This window comes from Phoenix dactylifera, chromosome 10, assembly GCF_051530095.1.
Source record: "Phoenix dactylifera cultivar Ajwa chromosome 10, Ajwa_hap1_PhDact_Kaust_v1.1, whole genome shotgun sequence".
Classification (NCBI taxonomy): domain Eukaryota; kingdom Viridiplantae; phylum Streptophyta; class Magnoliopsida; order Arecales; family Arecaceae; genus Phoenix; species Phoenix dactylifera.
In genome coordinates, this window is record NC_143199.1 from 29,688,360 (window position 1) to 29,709,758 (window position 21,399).

The following is a 21,399-nucleotide window of genomic DNA, read 5'->3' on the forward strand; positions in this document are numbered from 1 at the left end:
AAACTCCATCTGAGTTGTCCGGATTCGAAACGCGCGGACGTCGATTAAATCAGAGGACCACATACCCCAAGTTCGGATGGTTCTGTGTGGACATGCTTTTCTTCCATCAGTACTAAGATGACGCTGAAGTGACGTACTCACACGTGAATGGCTTAGTAAAACATTCCATAAATTGAGAAGAGCACGCAGAAACTTGCAACGTGCATCGAACATTTTTTGATGGAAGAAAGGCCCATTGAGAGCTGTTACGCGGATGAAATTCTACCCCTCCTCCTCCCCTTTTATTATTTACCAAAAAAAAAATAAAATAGTGGATTAGAATTATCCCTTCTCTCTCTTGCTTTCTGCGCATATCCGAAAAAAAAGCCTATTCTGGGTGTTTTTCAAGTGTTTGGCAGGCTATCACCCATTCAGGCTAGACAGCAAGAACGGAATACATAATAACCAGGAAAACACAAAAATAGAGATGCCGTAGGAGCAACACAGTGCACATACGGCATACTAGAGTTCTCAAGCTTGAGAGCAAAGTATAGATTGATTAAACAGGTCATCCTTGCTGCATATTTTCTGCATCAGAGAAATAAATTAATCCTCAAAGTTTAATGGCCGATACAACCTTTGAACAAAGATTACAAAATAATAAATATGAATCTTCGATTCCTAACACACCAGTCAATTACAAGGTTGCTTCTATATACATACAGGCACCAGCAAAATGCAGCAGTTATTTCCAATCAAGCATGTCTAGAAGCCACAATACCTCGTGCTCTTTGCTAGCAGCATCGCAAAAGTCTATCTCAATGCCAAACACATCAATGGCATTGTCATTACCATTCGCCATAAACAGCAAGGACACCCAAGCTCTAATTCCAGATATGAATGGATGTGCCGGTGAAAAATTGAGATAGGCAAAGGCAAGTGCCCTAAAGCCGCAGCCATCAACATAATCAAAGACAGAATCTCTTAGAATGCATGCAATCTGATTGGTGTCCTTGCGACCTACAAGAGCTGACACACTGATCCTACTTCCCAAAGTAATAGTGAACCTTGGCTCCACTTGCAATACCATCTTGCAATCGGGGCCATTCAGGTGTGCCTTGAGGATATCGGATATGCCAGGAGGTGGGTTCTTTATCCCTGTCCGGAACACACAGCCTGAGATAGCTTCAGAGAATATCAGCTCCTGTTCAGACCAAAGATCGATGTAGAACTCTAAATCATTGAATGATAACCGTGGCGGGAGAAGAGGCTGCGGCCGCTGGTGTCTGGAGAAGGTTAGGAAAACCTTGTGGTAGCTCAGGGCAGGAAGAGGTCTTTTGCAGATTGAAGGCCATCTCTTGGCACAAATGCACTTCCAAAAGTAGTCATCCCTAGCAATGTCTCTCCACTGACGACATACCAGCATGCAAGAGGCCAGGTCTCTACCATCAAGCAGAGGGAAGACGGCCTTTAAAACTTCACCACACAACCAATCTTTGGTCATTCCGGAAAATAATCGAGCAGGAAAGAAGCAGAAAAAGATACAATAGATCCAGAGGGATGCGAAAGGTTGGTGAAGGGTATGATGTTGAACCAAGTTGAATGCAAGGCAGGATCAGCAATTTCCCTACAAAGTAAACATGTTGTATTTAGAAAGACCACATTGCAGGCAAGTTCTTCCTTAAGAATCAATAGTACAAATTTGATCGCAACTCTTCTAAGTAACTAAAGTGGCCTGTTAAATTCAAATCAACATACTCATTCAACCAGCAGGACAAAAAAGCAGAAGAAGATTGGAATGGTTTGGACAGATTAATCATATGCAATGAAGTTCAGAGATAGTCTTATCAGGAGAATAGGCTCCGATGAAATCAAGGGTTTCTTAATCAGAGAAACATGATGGAATCAAGGAAACCAAGGTGAAGTTAATGCTATATGAATTCAGTAGAGAACAGAGTCATCATAGCATATAGGAATGAAAAAGCAGATAGCAAATGGAAAAATGATTTTTGTCATGGTCTAGATAAGATGCCCATACACGAGTATTAACCGGAAAAGAAAAACAAGAAAAGTAGGAAGGCACATGAAGCCCCCAGAAATACCTAGATATTCTAAATGTAATGTATGTCCAAAAGATCGTCAACCAGCACATATATTTCAAATAAAGTTTTCTGGTTTAGCAACTTCATTCGTGTCTAAAGCTACCTCAACTTACCGGGTGTTGACAACTTGATTGAAAAAAAAAACCAATATAGTTCTATAATCTCATCACTACAATCATTAAATGCAGCTACTATAATTGATGATTCAGGTGAAAATAGCAGAGTCAAATTTAAAGGAAAAAAAAGAGATTTAAGGCCAACCTGCCACCCATTATTCACGAATTAGATCACCAGAAAAGAGAACCAAATTTACTACTACTAGAAATTAGGCATATCTCTGACTGGTATCGTGCAGTACGCTAATTAATGTCGGAGATGTTGGTGCAAAATGTTACTTTTTTTGTTTTTATAGAAAATAACAAAGGATAGTCTGGATAGAAGGAAAAGAATTTCAACTTACTTATAACAAAACTAGCCACTTACACTCAACTGAATCAATTTATAACTTCCAAAATCATGGCTTCTCCACAAAGCATCATCGAAAATACCCTGGAAAATAAGATTATGAGACATAATTAGCTACTTAGTTACACCAATGACTAAAATCACAAGTGCATAATAAAAAAGAAGCATTCACACATGGAAGTGAAAAGATAATGTCAAACAGCACTAGATGTATATAACTCACTAAACAGCAAAAAACAACAGATGATTGTACTGAAATGGCCTATAAGTTAAGGCATGCTTTTCAGCAATAAATCCCATAAACTGAAATGCTTTAGGGGTCACGATTTTCTACTAACTCTTTAAATTATAATAGTACATAGGCAACGAAGATCTGGGGCCTAGAATTTTACTAAAAGTTGCAATACCCACTTCAATTGTGAAAAACACCAGTTGCCATTTAGTTTTACAATAAAAGGGAAGTCATGTTACAAAATGAATGCACAAATGACAGTAATTAAGTCGCCACATTCTGTAAAACATAACTACATAATCCCCCAGCTTGTTCACCTTATCTATGAGCAAGCTTCAAAGATGTACCGGATCTAAAACAAATACGTAAAGATTATTAGTCTAGGCATTGAGGATTATCAGGCAACAATATTGTGAAAGTTCTTAGATGCAGCTATCTCAAATTGTTATAACATTCAACTAAGAAATTGCTGAGAACTTCATTTTAGAGGCTAGATTACCTAGTTTTGAATTGTGTAATATTTGTGCAAAAAGGCACTCGAGTTGACACCAGATGGCACAGCAACTTTACCGATCAGTAGTCCAGCTAGCATTAGTTTTCACATCAGCAACTGACATCACTAAGTTAGCTTTGTTTTTGCATCTAACCCTCATTCTTCTAAATTCTAATTAATTCCTACTATCATTATACTTAAGTCTGCATTTGTAACCCGAAGATCAATTGATTCAAAGAAGAATGGAACTTGATTCAAATTAAGAAAAGTTCCTAAAGACAAGCAAAGATTTCTTCATGCATTTGAGTAAGTTGATTCACAAAGCCTATATTGAAATTTTATACATGTAAAATCCCTCATACTGAAGAAATTGGTGCCTACGGAGGTGGCAGGAGCATTTGCCTGGGCATGTCTCCAAGGTCCAGGAACCAAGCACTGCATGTGCCAAGTCACTCTCATCCTGCTAAAACATATACGTATCATTGGTTTCTTCTCACAGAAGGCTAAAGCACTATCTACAAGAACACTAGCATGTCTAAATTACATCAAAAGCCCCGATAGAGTCCTATGAAATTAATGGCAGATGCATTCAGCAGTGCACTGACAATACTGAACCAACATGAATCAACTACTTCCAGCTGTGGTCTATCTGGACTGAATGAAGTTGCATCCAATGATTCCATTCATGACATTGTGTCCTATTGTGTGGGGGAATGTCACCATTTGCTCTTTGACCCCAACATTTAGCATCCTTTGAAGACACCTCTGCTGTAATGCAGAATATAGCTTAAAGAGGGGAGCCATCCTCAACCATATCGTTTTGATGCATCTAGCATCCATATCATAGAGTAGACTAGTCATAAAGCTTGGCCTCCATCTCCTTACTGACCACTAGTTCATGGGTAATCCAAAAGCACCTGCTATAGCACGAAAGGGCACAATAGGCAGCACAGAAGGGCCATATAGCAGAGCAATAACAATGGACATTGCTATAGTTTCTATTAAGTCCAAAAATTTGTAACCACAGTCCATCCTTACATAACGGATAACATTAATATATCATCCGTGCAATAGATGCAATGGGATGTTAACATACTAATGCATGCTAGCTCAAGACAATATATAGCACACTGATCTAGTCAGGGGCGGCCCAAGCCTTAGGCGACCGCCTCGGTCGCCCAAGGCCCCGGCTCGAAGGAAGGCCCCCGCCAGACCGGCAGACGCCGCAGACCACGACTCCTAGTCCTAGCCTCCCAGCTCCCACACCCACAGTCCCACTCCTAGCTACAGCCTACAGTGTACGTAGAGCTTCTACAAGACGCCTGAGGCAGGGCCGCAGGAGCCAACGGCTACCACGACAAGACGCCTGAGCTACTGAGGGTGTCTCGCCGCGACGCTATCCCGTGACCGTGACTCCCATCCCAATCCCATCGGCCATCGCCCATCATCCTTTTCTTTAAAATCCTCATCATCCTCCTCCACAGCTCCACTCCTCCTCAATCCTCTTTTGCAGCTGAGCTCCTCTTCTACTGCTCTTAGTGCTCTACATGCTACAAGTCTGCAACATCGGCCCAAGCCTTTAAAGTTTAAAATCCTCTTCGCCGGAGAGGTCGTCTCCTCCGCCTCCCCGGCATCCCGCGAGGCCGCGACCTCCTCGCCTCCCTCCCGGCTGCCTGCAAGTCTTCGCCGCGCCCGCGAGCCGGCGAGGTCGTCTCCTCTGCCTCTCCGGCGTCCCCGCCTCCCCGGCATCCCGCGACCTCCTCGCCTCCCTCCCGACTCCCGTCCGGCGTCCCCTGACTCACGTCTGTGAGATTGCGACGGTGCGACCCCATCTTCTTGATTTCTTCACGTCAGGTGATCAGGTCGTCAACCAGCTGGATGCTGCATTTGAGTTGTAACTTGTAAGTCTCTCTCTGACTTAAAGATGTTTGATGAAACGCCTAAATCAGTAAACCATATGTTATTTCTTTCTGTTTTTTAGGCAAAGGATGGGAAAATCCATTGGATTCATTGCATTTATGATTTATATAAGAATATGAGATGAAGAATGATAGAAAAGGAAAGAAAAACAAAGTTAAAATCAAAGCTGGTTGATGTCCAAGCATGATGGTTTAATTTCTTGGTTTGCTTGAAGAACTTCAAAGCTGCATTTTGGTTGCACAACATTTTGAGGTTCAGGATGGTAGATGTCAACCCAAGCACAACCAAGATCATGAGGTTGGGCTCCACATAATTAACAGTTTACCTTGCATCATAATGTGGTAAATGGTAATATAGGTATACCATATAGATCAGTTCACCTGGGGGTCTGGAAACCAGTAGTCAGGGGAATCACACGGTGTTGTCGCATGTGGGATCATGGTTTATCCATGAGGTAATATGGTTCTACATGGAAGTTAAAGCCACACCAATTTCCACATGAATTTCTGATTGAATGGGCTCCAGGTGCTGTTATACTAGGATAGTTTGATCCCTTTTTTATTCCAATAAAACTTCCTTCACTATTTTTTGTTTCTAAAGAAACATACTTTTTTAATTTATAATTTCCTGCTTCTAATTCCTCTAATTTTGTTACAATTCCTATAATTTTGTTACAATTTTTCTCTTCTAATTTTGATTGTTGGTTTCATCTTACCGTTTTTGAATAGTTTGCATCTTGGGCGTTCTCGAATCTCGACGGTTGTGTCTTCGGTCTCTTCTTCAACTCCACCTGTCAGTCTCCGACACCGCTTGTCGGAGCTTGAGTTCGTTTTTCTTAACATTATCAAATTTTATCATTTTCGACTCTTTTATATTTTGATTTGTTTATAGTGATTGTCTTAATTGCTTTGTTTGATAATATAGTTTTTAGATTCAAATGTTTAATAGAAAATATGAATGTGGATATGAAAAACTCAAAAAGAAAAGAAAAATCGAAAAACTCGTTCAATATCAAAAAGTAGCTTTAGATAGATTTATTGTCACAAACAAACAAAACACCACATCAAGTTTAACTCAGGAATTAGCAACAGAACAAGCACCCGAAATAGAGCTAGAAGATGACATGAAAAGAATGAAACAAAATGAGATTGACAACCATATTCATGGTGAAGAACACAATGAGAAATTAGAAGGAGATAGAATAAATAAGGATAGTGTAGAGCTTAATGAAACTAGTTCTATTTCTATAAATATATACGATCCTGGTCAATGGAAACAAATCGATACAAAGTTGAGAGATCTATTAGTGGAAAGAGGTCCAATTAGAGATTATGATCTTCATTTTCCTAGGGATGAAAATAATAGACACTTCTCTATGCTACATTACAGTCGTAAATTACCTAATGGTGAAAAACATGATAGAAGATGGTTAGTGTATTCGAAGGATTTGGATAGGATATATTGCTTTTATTGTAAATTATTTGATTCAACACCTAACACGAGTCACTTAGTCAATGAAGGAACTAGGAATTGGAAAAATCTAGGTGTTATACTCAAAAGTCATGAAATAACTAGTGAACATATTACTAGCATGAATAAGTGGATTAATTTAGAAGTGAGATTGTTGAAAAATAAGACAATTGACAAAAGTCTCCAAGAACAAATAAACCAAGAGAAAGATCATTGGAAAAAAGTATTATTGAGAATTCTTGCTGTCGTAAAAAATCTCGCAAAAAATAATTTAGCATTTCGGGGAAAGAATGAAAAGATCTATCAAAACAATAATGAAAATTTTTTAAGTCTTATTGAAATGATTGCAGAATTTGATCCAGTAATGCAAGAACATGTTCGACGCATTCAACATGGTGAAATTCATAATCATTATTTAGGTCATAAGATTCAAAATGAATTGATTCACATGTTAGCATATGAAGTTAAAACTGTAATAATTAAAAAGATTAAAGAAGTAAAATACTTTTCTGTAATACTTGATTGCACTCCTGATGCAAGCCATCAAGAACAAATGACTCTAGTTTTAAGATGTGTAGATACTTCAACAAGTCCAGTAAAAATAGAAGAATATTTTTTAGAATTTTTAGAAGTAGATGATACCTCTGAAAAAGGCATTTTTGGTGCACTTATAAATATAATAGAAAAATATAAACTTGAGGTTAATGATATAAGAGGACAAGGGTATGACAACGGGTCTAATATGAAAGAAAAACATCAAGGTGTACAAAGAAGATTATTAGATATAAATTCTAGAGCGTTTTACACACCATGTGGATGTCATAACTTAAATTTAGTATTATGTGATATTGCTAACTCATGTCCTAAAGCTATATCTTTTCTTGGAGTAATACAACGAATTTATAACTTATTTTCTTCTTCTACAAAACGATGGAATATTTTACAAGATAATGTATCTACATTAACTCTAACCTTTGTCATAGACACGTTGGAAAAGTCGTATTGAAAGTGTCAAAGCAATTAAACATCAAGCTCCTAAAATAAGAGATGCCTTAGTTCAATTAGCGGAAACTAGTGAAGATCCTAAAATAAAGAGTGAAGCCATATGCTTAGCTACATATGAGATTGAAAATTTTAAATTCTTATTAGGCATGAATATTTGGTACGATATATTGTTTGCTGTTAACTCAGTTAGTAAGAACTTACAATCTGAAGACATGCATATTGATGTTGCTATAGATCAATTAAAAGGTCGTCTTTTTTATTTGAAAAGTTATAGAGAAAATCGATTTATGAATGCTTTGAATTCATCTAAAGAAATTGCAAATGAAATGAAAATAGAACCAACATTTCGTGAAAAACGTGTGATCCGTAAAAAAACAATTTGATGAAAATACTGATGATGAGACAACAAGATCAGCTAAAGAATCTTTTAGAATTGATTACTTTTTATATATAGTAGATCAAGCTATTTCTTCAATTCAAAATAGGTTTGAACAATTCACCATATATGAAGATGTTTTTGATTTTTTGTTTAATTTTAGAAAGTTAAAATCTTTGAATGAAGAGAATTTGAAAAAGTATTATCTTAATCTTGAAAACTTTTTAAAGCACGGTGAATATTCTGATATTGATGGTCTTGATCTGTTTTCGGAGTTAAACGTTTTAAAAGAAGTTTTACAAATAGAAACTAGTACCCCTATTGATACTTTAAGTTTTATTAAAAAAACAGATTCTTTTCCAAATGCATGCATTGCTTACAGGATATTGTTAACAATACCTGTAACAGTTGCTTCTGCTGAAAGAAGTTTTTCAAAATTAAAGTTGATAAAATCTTATTTGCGGTCAACTATGTCCCAAGAAAGATTAAATGGATTAGCTATATTATCGATTGAAAATATTATTTTAATAAATCTTGAGTACAAAAGTTTGATTAGTAATTTTGCATCTCAAAAAGCTAGACGGATTATTTTTAAATAAATTTTTAAAGTATTTTACACTTATTAAAAATTTATTATTATTATTATTATTTTTAAAAAGGCCTCTTTTAGTAAGTTCGCCTTAGGTCCCCAAATACATTGGGCCACCCCTGGATCTAGTACATACTAGTATTGAAATGCAACATACGTGGCATACATAAGCATCATTCATGACAATATTAAAATGCAACAGTACAGAATTGTGGCATAAACTAGCCAAATTAAGATTCTCACCAAATAAATGCAAGCATTCACTAGTATTCAATTTCCAACCAAAACAATTGCAACCATTGTATATTTAAACATATACATATACACACGTATGTATGTATATTACATGCATATTACAGAACTTCTTCTTTTAATAATTTGACTTTTGGTGTCAAAAGAATTACATGACAACGTGTTATGTCTAAATTCCAGAAGACAATCCTCATAAAATCGGGTGATAACAACATATACTCCCATATATCTTAGCTTATGGAACCTACATCACCAAATAATCATGCATGGAATATCCAGTCAGAATACAACATAGAACAAAAAACCAAAAAAAAATCACTTGTAAATCATGACTTCAAGAAGATTATGACAGGCTTCTTTTTGTCTTCTGTACAAAACTGATCACATCACAATAAACAAACAAAAGGTAAACTAGATAGACCAAAAAACTAAAGCAAGAAATTAGAGCCCATGGAACCAAGAATGGATAGTCTATAAACAACAGACCAAAAAAGATAATACATAAATTGGAAAGCTGGATGTCGTTGGAGAGAATTGAAGAACTACCTAGAAATGATCAGAGCACCAAAAAGTCAGTGAGTGGATGATCCAAGTGTTGAAACGGAAGAACAGAATGTCAGAGTTTATATTTATAACCAAGAGATACAAAAAATTAAAACCTTGAGCTGTCTGAGATCTAAGAGACTCTATATACCGACACAAACACACACACTCAACTAAAAGTTATAACTAAAGGTCAGTATATCCAACAAATGGATTTCCATTTTCTAGTGTTTTAAGCCAACAACCGAAAATGATGAGAAATAATGTAACTAAGGAAATTAAGTAACAACAAAATATATGATTTTTTGGGAAAGCTATCTTTCGTTCCCCATACAAACCACCCTGGAATACAACATGGCACATTAAAAGAGGTGTAACACCCAACAAGTCAAATACATCAAAGACGTTAAACATGGAAGTTAACACCTCATCATAAATTACAAACTTTCCTTCCCTTAACCCCCTTGGTGCTAAGGAGACACAAATATGAGAATAAAAACAGACCACAGCTTTTAGCTATCGACACAGACTGAAAATCCTTCATCCAAGTTTGCATAAGAATTCAGACAAGTCCTCTCTATGCCATAGTTCAATATAGGAAAATATTGCACTAAAATCCAAAACGAACAAAATAGAAGTCCTAAAATCCTTAACCTTCATACCTTTACAGTAGGAAAATACAGAAACCAAGATACACATAAAGATCCTCTCCACCTAGATTCTGCCACTGAAAAAGAGGGACACATTATTCTAAAGATCCCCCCAAAACAGGAAAAAAAAATATTTAATAGCCAATATCTGGTTATAACCTCCACCTGGAAACCTCACCTAGATGAAAGCTATAACCTTATTTTAGCTTACCAAAAAGCTTTCCATAGAGAACCATGCACAAACATAAAGAATTCAGATGCATAAACGCATTCAGGTATTTACATAAAAAGAGGACATTGCCTGGAAATCCGCAAAACTGAGAGCAACGAACAATATCAACCAATCACAATAATTCAGTCACAATTCAACAAACCATAGTCAAAATAATTGCTAAATTAACACAAACTCCACAGATTTGATAGACATTATACTATGCTTGTTTTCGGTTAGGGTTAGGGTTAGAGACGAAGGATTTGGGCGAAGACCGAGGAGAGGAGGTGGAACCGATCTCGTCGGAAAGACGAAGCCAGAAAAAAAGAAGGGAAGGGGGAGGGTACACGCATGCGATCGGAGCGCGGAGGTGAGATGAGAGGCGGCGGATCGCCAACTGATATCGGATGGGCGGGTGAGAGATCAGCCCGCCGGAGAGGGATGATCGGAGCTCCTTCGCCGACGTCCTGACCACCGGATAGCGGTCCACGTTCTTCAGGAAATGGGGAGAGGAAGGGAAGGAGTGGGGAGGCGTGGAGGAGACCGAGAGGAATTGGGGAGAGGAGTCGGGGTTAAAGGTCTTACGGATGACCGACCGGAGTAGGCACCTGAAACGAGTAAGCTGATGCACGGTTAAAAACTGGCTCCGAAGTCCGAATCCAACCCGACACGAACTAAGTCTGCTGTTTAGCTTTTCGGTTTGCTTTTTAACCCCAAACTTGCCGATAAAGATTTTATTCTTCTTGGGATGCCCCGGTGCATCATTCTGGAGAAAAACTCAATAAAAATGGTCGAAAGAATTCCATAAAAGGGGTCGGAGGTTATCGACCTTCCGATCTTAGGGGACGTCCAGTGCTTACTACAAAAGTGCGATGTCTTTCAGACTATATGTTTCGAAAGACGAATAAATCTGCTAACTGGATCGCCTTTTTTGTTACTCTTCATTCTGAAAAATTTCTCTAGATCCTAGATGTACCTGTTCCTCCACTATTATGGAGCATTTTGGCTTTTGATTCTATAAGCAATGCTCATGCGAGATTAGTGTGAGCTGTCGGTGTAAAAAATAAAAAATAAAAAAAAAAACTACTTGGCCCTACCTAGCTATGACAAGCATAGTGTTAAGATCCTATCTTTGGAGATGTTAACTATCCTAGTTGGTCTATAATTATATTTGAATCTCCTAATAGATATTGAAATGCTTGTTAGTTGTGGACTTTAGTTACATTCAGAAAAGAGAATATTGTTCCCATTATTCCTACAATTCAGAAAAAAGAAAAACTATTCCTACAAAAAGCCCTTTTGTGATTTTTTTTTTTTTAAAGGAGCAGGTGAGGCCATATATGAGAGGCTATTGCCTCCTTGATATCCCACTGATTTGGGATTGAACCAATCCTTCCACATTCATTGCCAATCCCCCACCATCATTCAACACATAAATTTGCACATAAATAGCTGTTTCAGAAGAATAAAATTATCCTTAAAAAGATACAAAGTGCCCTATCCCATGCATCATCTAGCTTCTTTTTCATTTTTGTGATAATACGAGTGGTTTCAAAATGGTGGCCAATAATTTCATGAAAGATCTTAGAGTGTGCGCAGATACCATATAAATATGGCATGAAAGGTATAGGTATGGTTAGAGCCTTGTGTAGATGAAAAAAAAAAAATCCACTTCAGTGATAAGACCTATAAGAATCAACTTCTAGCATTTAGCGCAATTTGAAGGAAGGAGCTCTTTTTTCGGGGCAGACCTTGCAAATAGTTCAATTGATCAAAGCCTATCATTCTAGTTGTCAGTCGCATCTATTCGACCAACTCAAATATTTATTATTTCAAGTTTATAAGTATAGTTATATCATGTTGCTATATTAATCAGGAATAAAGAAGATGAGAAGGCACTACCGCATTTTGGCACCATATATACTTTGGCCATTAGGGAAAAATACACTATTAGTTATAAGCAGGAGCAATTTGGTAAAGGAGAGGCTAAATATAAAGCAGACTTACGGAAAAAAAGAATAAAAAAAAAAATCTAATTGTTTCTTATAGAATCTATTGTAGAGTGGATTTTTTTTAAAAAAAAAATCCATCCAAGATTGATAGAAGCTCAACCGAATTCTCTGAGCAAGAACAACATTGACCACATCCCCTGTTACAAGACTTCCATAACTTAGCCAGTTGGCATATTATGAGTTTTCATTGTTCATGTTACAGCATTGTTCTGCAGTCTGGGATTACTTGGTGATTGACGAAGCCCCATCAACTTGGTTTTGATGTTTAGCTCCATGGACTACCAGAGTTGGCATGCAACCCCGAGATTCAGCGGCAATTAAATTTGCTACACGATTAGGTTAACCCTGATTTTTTTTTTGGGAGGGGGTGTTTCCAACTTATGTTATTCCACACTATAGTGAAATCCTTGAATCATCAAATGTTGAATGATTCAGTAGCATTTATAGTTTTTGGAATACTCAAACATAAAGGCAAATGCAACACCACAACTCATCCTAAACATAATCATCAAAATATTTGCTAATTCTCAACTTATCTAATGATCATTTTCCATAGCACCTGCCAGTGCAAAAGCAAATATTTTTCGACTCCAGAAGCCAATCTGGGATTCATGTCACAATTTCCTCCTAACTTATGGCATCTGCAACCACCAAACTTCATCAAGAGCTGAGTCCGAAAGTCATAAGCAATCTGAACGCCATTTCTAGAAATCTATAAATCTCTTACCAAAAAAGCAATATATATGAAGATTTTCAGCAAACCGAATGATGAGATGTTCATTATCACTCCTCAAATGAAATCACAACATGACAGTGAAGCTACATCTTATTGCTTGATATCTCTCAATTCAGTCCCATTCCCATGCCTTCACTTCAAACCCACAATTCAAATTTTTTTAACCCCAGTTGTTGTATTCTTCCTCTCACAATCTCCTTATATTGGCAACATTAGGCCGAAACACATCCCTGCCTGTGGATCAACATGGGCTGGGGAAGTTTTTTCTTCACTTTGTTAGTAGGCTACTGATTGAATTCAGCCTCTCCTCACCAATCCTGGGCGCCACTCAGGCAGCCTGAAGGTTGCAGCCACATCTCAGCTTCTAAATAATAAGTGAAAGTGAATTGGTTGGAAAAAGAGAAGCTGCAAGAAAATCTTAGAGACAAGGGGTACTGAGACAATGTCCGAGGCACCTTGCTTTTTTTCTTTTTTTGGTACAACGGCGGCTCACATGCGATAGGCGTGAGTGCAGCCAACAGAATCAGGAAAGATAAGATAATGAAAGAGAAAAGGCACCGACACGAGGCACCATACTTAGACACTTAGTTCAAACCCCTACTACAAGCCTCTTGAGAACTTGTCCAATTTACGCACCATACTTAGACACCTAGTTCAACTTCAGTGTCAAGGAACCAAAGCAAATCAATTAGAAGGGGTACTGAGACAATGTCCGAGGCATCATACTTTTTTTTTTTGGTACAATGGCGGCTCACACACGATGGGTGTGAGTACAGCCAACAAGATCAGAAAAGATAAGACAATGCAAGGGAAAAGGCACCAACACGGGGCACCATACCTAAACACCTAGTTCAAACCCCTACTACAAGCCTCTTGAGAACTTGTCCAATTTAGGCTCCATACTTGGACACCTAGTTCAACTTCAGTGTCAAGGAACCAAAGCAAATCAATTAGAAGTTTGTCTCATATTGCTTTCTTGTCACTTCTTGGAGAAAATAATGAACTTGCATTGACTTTGTAAGTCCAAAAAGGGATGCATTGGCTTATTCCATCCCTATCGTTTGTATCAGTTTTCAAGAAGGCAGTTATTAGACTGTAAACTTCACCTCCATAATTTTTTTGGCAGGCTAGTGTTGAAATGAAACTATATAGTAGAGAATGCTCCTCTGGTGTGTAATATATGATGTCAGCCCTAACCCTATATGAGACCCAGTATCAACTTTCTCTTTTGATTACATGGATCAACTGCTTCTAGTTGATGGGAGTGGGATTCCTTTTACCTTTCTCAATAAATGATCAACAGATGATATTTTCTAGCTGCCTTCTAAAGATTCTTTCTTCCTGTTTGATTGGTAAAGCAACCAGAGTACCTCCAAAGCCGACACGTCATTGTTGAACAGTTGCCATTTTGATCTTTAATCTACCTACCCTTTTCATGATGGTGAATTCTCTGTTCTTAATAAGCTCTGCCTTTAGAACCATATTCTATTTTGCTTTAGACGAAGTAGGAGAACATGAGTGGGTGTTTTTATTACTTTTTCAAGGTTCTGCTTAAATGACCTTTTAAGTCGACGATCTTAGAATTCAGTTTCCAGATGATCTTCAATTATCCATATTGAGTTAAGGTTTGGACTAACAAACATCAAGAACTTTGACTATGGATTTCCATTCCTCAAATCTTAATTACGTAATTGGCAATTCATCAAAGGTTGCTAGATTACCATTTAGATAACTGTCATGATCCATCCTTACTCTATGGACAAGTCCGATCATAATACTTGAGACCCTACCTAGTTATTCTTGAAAAAGCCATTTGCAAGTAAACCCAAGACAAACATGATATTGTTTCTAGCTCGGTTGGACTCTGACATTTGCTGCATGTTGTATATAATTTAAATGTTGTTGATCCATATTATGCTTTGAGCAGGCACTTGTTTAGCTTTGCATTTCCACTATAATGAATCTAACATCCATTACATAATTTCAGTTGTTGTTTTTTCTCACCTTCATCTCTGTGAAACACCCTACTCTCCAATGGGATGCATTTAGCGTCTTGAGAAGTGACTATTGCACTCCCCTTTCATGAGTTATATTATGTATAAGCATATCTACTCGAATGTTTGCTTTCTGGTCTTCTGTGCTAATCCAAGCCAGGCATTGTACTCATGGTGATCATAAATGGGAAAATGTATGCTCTTTCTTCTGTTAATTGACAATACATTAGAAGTACTTGTGTGCCTATGTTGTTGTAGGGGAAGCTTAATGTGGTGCTGGCCGGAGCAACATGGTCGGAGCCCGAACCCGTAGATCGCTGCTTCACCGACCGCAATTTAGTGACAGGTGCCGCTTGGCCTGGGCACCCAGAATTTGTATCTCAACTTTAGGCTTTGCTTGGTATCAGGGTCACATTGCGATGCATGAGCTAGTCCATGTTAGTGTACCTATCTGTACACAAAGACTGAGGTCCTATTTGAGAAACTCTTAAAAGTATTTATTGTCCGTCTGTTACATCTACATAACCCTACGTACAGAGAGTTATCTTGCTTGTGTTTTCAGGGAGTTCAGCATGTAATTCTATTCTGTTACAAGTATCGGTTGCCTCTTTCAGGTGGCCATCTGTGTCATGATACTGAAACACCGATTTGGCCGTTGTTCTGTTTTGGGTTTGCCATATCTGTTTTTCTTTCCTCAAATTACTAGTATCTAGGAAACCGTCGACCATATTCAAGCAGATAACTATAGGATCATGAGTCATTACGATGTATTACTATATTTTTTAAATTTAAATTTTCTCCAAGAAGATAAGATTTGTTTATTCTTGATGATTGGATTTTCTTTATAATTATCAGTAAAAAAAAGGGAAAAAGATAACGTATCGAAGTCTTTTTTTTGTTTAGACTGCTAATTCTTGGAAGTAAAACAGGATTAACCTAACTTGGCTAGAAAGAAACAAATCTTACTCCGATCCAAGCTAGGCATTGTACTCATGGTGATCATAAATGGGAAAATGTATGCTCTTTCTTCTGTTAATTGACAATACATTAGAAGTACTTGTGTGCCTATGTTGTTGTAGGGGAAGCTTAATGTGGTGCTGGCCGGAGCAACATGGTCGGAGCCCGAACCCGTAGATCGCTGCTTCACCGACCGCAATTTAGTGACAGGTGCCGCTTGGCCTGGGCACCCAGAATTTGTATCTCAACTTTAGGCTTTGCTTGGTATCAGGGTCACATTGCAATGCATGAGCTAGTCCATGTTAGTGTACCTATCTGTACACAAAGACTGAGGTCCTATTTGAGAAACTCTTAAAAGTATTTATTGTCCGTCTGTTACATCTACATAACCCTACGTACAGAGAGTTATCTTGCTTGTGTTTTCAGGGAGTTCAGCATGTAATTCTATTCTGTTACAAGTATCGGTTGCCTCTTTCAGGTGGTCATCTGTGTCATGATACTGAAACACCGATTTGGCCGCTGTTCTGTTTTGGGTTTGCCATATCTGTTTTTCTTTCCTCAAATTACTAGTATCTAGGAAACCGTCGACCATATTCAAGCAGATAACTATAGGATCATGAGTCATTAGGATGTATTACTATATTTTTTAAATTTAAATTTTCTCCAAGAAGATAAGATTTGTTTATTCTTGATGATTGGATTTTCTTTATAATTATCAGTAAAAAAAAAGGGAAAAAGATAAAGTCTTTTTTTTTGTTTAGACTGCTAATTCTTGGAAGTAAAACAGGATTAACCTAACTTGGTTAGAAAGAAACAAATCTTAATCCGATAAATACTCCACTTCCGTAGCTACCGCTCTCAGTCCAAGTCCTATTAGGAGTGCAGGTCTCCTGAACTCTTCGTTATATAACGCACCTAGGGAGTTCCCATAGCTTTGTCTTCCTGCAGATCGAGAAGATGGCGTCCATGCAAGAAGGTCGACATGAAGACACCGAGAGCTCCTTCACGCTGCCTGAGGCTGTCGTCTTCGAGATCCTCACCCGAGCCCCACTCGAAGCCCTCCCTGCTTGCCGATGGGTGTGCCGGCAATGGCGTCAGATCACCTACGAGCCTGCCTTCACCTCCCTCCATTGCAGCCGAACCCAGACGATATCGGGTTACTTCATCCAGAGCATGCGGCACAACCACTACCACTCGAGCTTCGTCTCCATCCAGCCATTGCCGCCCTCGGTCCGACCTTTATCCTTCGACTTCCTTCCCAGAGATGTGAAGATCGAAGCAGTGGGATGTCGAGGTATCGTGCTTTGCACCAGCCAGTGGTACGACGGCATCCCCGGCCGGTATTATGTTTGCAAGCCAGCAACTCGACAATGGTGGTGGATACCAAATCCAAAGACCAGGTATCTCACTAAGAGGATTGCCATGGTGGCCTGCTCCACTGGACCGTTGGAGTACAAGATTATTCGGTTCTCGCAGGCAGAACAGAACTTCGACTGCTTGCGGTGTGAGATCTTCGACTCGCGGTCTCAAGCTTGGAGGCTGTCGAGGGACGTCCAGCTGCCTTCAGGCTCACTCAGGCAGGAGGCAGCGGTGTCAGTCAATGGAGCCCTCCATTGGCTGACATACGAGGGTAATATCTTTGCATTTGATATCCACAAGGAGACCTGGAAATTGATTCCATTGCCTGAAGAGGTTGGGGAAGATGAGATGAGGTGGGACTGCAGGAAATTAGTGAAGTGTGAAGGCCAACTTTGCTTGGTGCTAGTTGAGAAACAGTGGATGGAGATTTGGGTCATGGCCAACTACGAGGAGCAAATATGGGAGGAGAGAAAGGTGGTGAGCTTAGAAGCCATCAATTATGACCCAGCTTTGACCATCGAGGATTTGTATTTGTCTGATGTTGCATTTATGGGTAGTTTCTTCAGGGTAACATGGTGAGGTTACTGATCTTGCATTTGTTGTTCGCATTTTGCACCATAGTATCTGCTCTAGCCACCATCATGAGATAGATGGCTATCAACAACGATGCGCCTTATATAGCACATTAGGCCATCCTGTTCGATAACCATCCATCTCTTTGATCAGATAATATGGTGGCTATCAAGCTTTGTACAACACTCTATGGTGCACATGCACGAATTTTTTTTATTCTATATATGTAATGTATGTATGTATTTGTTAATTTTAAGGTTTTAACACTAAAATTGGTCTATGTTGGTTGCAGGTATGACCTTTCACGAGGGGTGCTCGCAAATATTTGCATTGATCATCCATTTGCTCAGGAAGTTTTCAAGTTCGAGTCTGATCTGGTTCCACTGGAGTAGCAATATTTTGAAGATGGTCGAGCAATTGATTGTCCTGTTTGGATTTTAAAGAGAAAAATCTATAATGTTTTGTTTTTGTAATAGGTGTCAATTAGTGCAACTGGTAGTATTGTTTTTGTTACATCTTATATTATGGTGACTAAGATGTTCCATGCAAATGTGTTTAGCAATGCCTACATGTGTAACCTCTTTTTGTGCTGTTGAATTTGTCATGTTTAGGGCTTGCATCAGTTCCAGCTTGAATTGTACTTAGTTTGAATTATTGGTCCAGGACCTTAGATTGAGATTTATTTTTTTGGTAGGGGAGGGGGAAGTTGTCAAACTCATAATAATAGATGTATATTTTTATAAAGTAATTTTTGCAAATCAGATCATTAGTTTTATGTGATCCAAAATCATGTATTTCCAGATTCGGGCAGGCTTGGTCAAAATCAAACCATCTTTTTGCAGCCGTACCACTTTTATATCAGCTTGAATTTTTCACGTTTGCTAGTCTCCAGGCCCCCCATCAATATGTGATATAGTTCATTAGTTGGAACCCTCTGGTTCGGTTTGAATTGGAGAGGTCCCATCAATATGTGATATAGAGGTCACAAGTACTACCCTCTGCCTTTTGGCATTTGTTTCCACTTCATAGACAACCTCTCAACAGTTATAAAACCTCGATTTCTCAACATTCAAAGATAAAAAAAAACAAGTACCAAACTCTTGTCAACCTATGACTGAATAGAAATTTAAAAAAGAGAGGCTAAGTTTGGTAACAGACCCGCATGCATCCACATCCAGACGACAATACCAAATCCAGTGATCGACGAACTCAGCCGGCTAGAAACACTGAGATCAAGCAAGCCAACCTGTAGTATTTGCTCAACAATTATTAAGGGCATGTGTGGCATCATTATGTTTTTATTTCTCTACAAATTAGTAGAATGCTACAAGAAGATTGATGTCAAAGACAGCATTTGCACAAAATTTCTACTCTCCCTGCTTTTGTTTTCATTCTTTCATGAAAGCAATTAATCTTTGCTCCTAAAAGCTGTTAAAATATTAGAAACAATTTGAGGAAAAAAAGCTTTATCATTTACAAATTTACATTGTTCCGTCGAGTTCATTTTTCTTCTTGAATTTTTGAAAATAAAATAAGGAACAAAAGCAATACCAAACCGGCTCTTAAATTTTCGGGCTTATCCAAGCTGAGATGCACAATAAAATTGCACATTATCTAACTTGAGAATATATAAAAAAAAGGAAAAGAATAAGTGACTGATTAACCATGGTTTGCGGATAAAAACTTGGCTGTATATTGCTTAAAACTATTAAAAAGTTTTGTACTCTTAATTGATTTTTGAGTTCCCACTGGGTTTCTGAACTACCACTCAAACGTCGTCAGCAGCCGAACCTGACTCCTCCTCCTCCTCCTCCTCCTCCTCCTGCGTCGCCGGCTCTTCCACTCCCAGCTGAGCTCCGTCCAATCCCCGCCGCCGCATCAGCACAAGCTCAAGAAGTCTCCTCCTCGCTTCGTATACTGGATTTGGATCGATCAGCCTCCCTCTGTCATAGGCCTCCCGGAGGAACACTGTGTGCCGCTTCCCCTTGGTCGACAGGTAGAAGATCCCCGGGTGGTCCAAGAACAGGTCCCGGATGTTAAGCTCGATCCCGAACCACTTCCTGAACTGGCTGATCTTCTCCACCTCCACCATCTTCTCCACCGTCAAACTCAAGAACTCGTGCGCAATCCCCACGGCCCGCTTCTCCATTCGCTTCATTCTGTCCATTGAACTCCCCGCTCCAAGGCCGCCGCCGGCAGCGTCGTACGGACCAACATATGGCAGCCGCTGCCACTCCTTCACCTTGGCACGGAAATTCTTGGCGAGCCGCATTCCGGGAGGGAATCCGTGCTTGAACCCGAACCTGAGCTCCATCTCATCTGCCTTGGATCCTTCCCTTCCCCGCTCCCGGAGCCGCCACTCCTCCACCGCCGGTGTGAAATTAGGGCTAGGGTTCCCCCCGACGAGCTCCAACAGATGGGTGTTGGGCTCCCGGGGGTTGTCCCGGAGCGAGAAGATAGTAGGATTACGGGCAATGATCGAATCCTCGAAGTCGTCGGGAAGGCCGAGCTCCTTCCAGATTCGAAAGATGGCGCGGAGGGGAAGGGATCGGGAGGGAGACATGGAGAGGAGGCGGGAGAGGCGATCTACGGCGGCGGGGACGGCAGCGGAGGCGGCGGAGGACTCCTGGAGGGCGACCTGGGCGGCGGAGGGGGCGAGGCGGACGAGGGCCTGGGAGGAGGAGGGATCGTAGTGGAGGGAGAAGACGCGGGGGAAGGTGCGGACGAAGTGGGGGGCGCCACGGTTGAGGCGAAGTTTTGGGGCGGCGGCGGAGAGGAGGGGGAGAGGAAGGGAGAGGCCAGGGGAGGCGAGGATAAGGTCCTGGACGGCCGCCACCTTGAGGAGGTGCTTGTAGCCGTCCATCAGCTTCTCGAAGGTGGGGTCGATGTGCCTCGCCGCCACGTACTGGGCGGAGGTGGTCTTGGATCGGGCCAAGACGGCCGGGAGGAGGGCGGAGCGAGCCCGCATTACCCGGGCGAGAGAACCAGAGGGAGCGACAAACTTCTTTTTCGGCTGAGGAAACGAGTCACCCTGAGTCCCGCTTCATCCGCTCCTTAATCTCGACGATGCCTTGGGCGTGAATTCGCGGCGGCGGCAAGGGCCGTCTCAGTCCCAGCGCGCGGAGAACCGGTGGATGCTAAGGCTAATGTAACAACCCGCACTAGTACCTTCCCTAGTTTCTCCAATATTTTGTTTGATTTTCTCCATAACACCTCGTTTCCATTTCAACAACACAGAGAAAAAGGATACCATCGTATGTTATTTGGACTTCACTAACATGGTAGCCTAGTGATATGGAAGCTTAAAATCCATCCAAATTGTCCGAGTTCGAAATATGCAGACGTCGATTAAACTGTTGTAAATATGCTTTTCTTTCAGAGGTGACACCGAGATGACGTACTCAGACGTGGATGGCCTAATAAAATTTTCTACGGATTGAGAAGAACACGCGAAAACTTGCGACCGGCATCGAACATTTTT

The 21,399-nt window shown here is 39.8% G+C and overlaps 3 protein-coding genes across 10 annotated transcripts; 1 reads left to right on the top strand and 2 right to left on the bottom strand.

Annotated features, from left to right (window-relative positions):
• Positions 1-516: 516 nt before the first annotated feature.
• Positions 517-10,917, bottom strand: LOC103722378 (F-box protein At5g39250-like). 8 transcript variants are annotated; one of them, XR_015969482.2, is made up of 3 exons: positions 9,036-10,917; positions 2,572-2,630; positions 517-1,606 (listed from the first exon to the last, which is right to left on the bottom strand). XR_015969482.2 is itself a non-coding variant. In XM_008812935.6 (3 exons), the coding sequence occupies exon 3, from the start codon at positions 1,481-1,483 to the stop codon at positions 725-727; it is 759 nt and encodes a 252-aa protein (XP_008811157.1). In that variant the 5' UTR covers positions 1,484-1,606; positions 2,572-2,630; positions 10,635-10,914; the 3' UTR covers positions 517-724. The 8 variants fall into 8 exon arrangements, 7 of the variants coding, with proteins under 7 accessions (XP_008811157.1, XP_008811150.1, XP_008811142.1 ...); XM_008812935.6 differs by having other exon boundaries at positions 10,635-10,914; XM_008812928.6 differs by having other exon boundaries at positions 2,565-2,630; positions 10,635-10,914.
• Positions 10,918-16,943: 6,026 nt separating this feature from the next.
• Positions 16,944-18,310, top strand: LOC103724068 (F-box protein At5g49610-like). Its single transcript, XM_008815222.4, has 2 exons — positions 16,944-17,920; positions 18,211-18,310. Exons 1-2 carry the CDS (start codon positions 16,944-16,946, stop codon positions 18,308-18,310), a joined length of 1,077 nt encoding a protein of 358 aa, XP_008813444.4.
• Positions 18,311-19,465: 1,155 nt separating this feature from the next.
• Positions 19,466-21,078, bottom strand: LOC103722369 (Ubiquitin carboxyl-terminal hydrolase family protein). Its single transcript, XM_008812909.6, has one exon. It carries the CDS (start codon positions 20,884-20,886, stop codon positions 19,687-19,689), a length of 1,200 nt encoding a protein of 399 aa, XP_008811131.4. The 5' UTR covers positions 20,887-21,078; the 3' UTR covers positions 19,466-19,686.
• Positions 21,079-21,399: the final 321 nt, after the last annotated feature.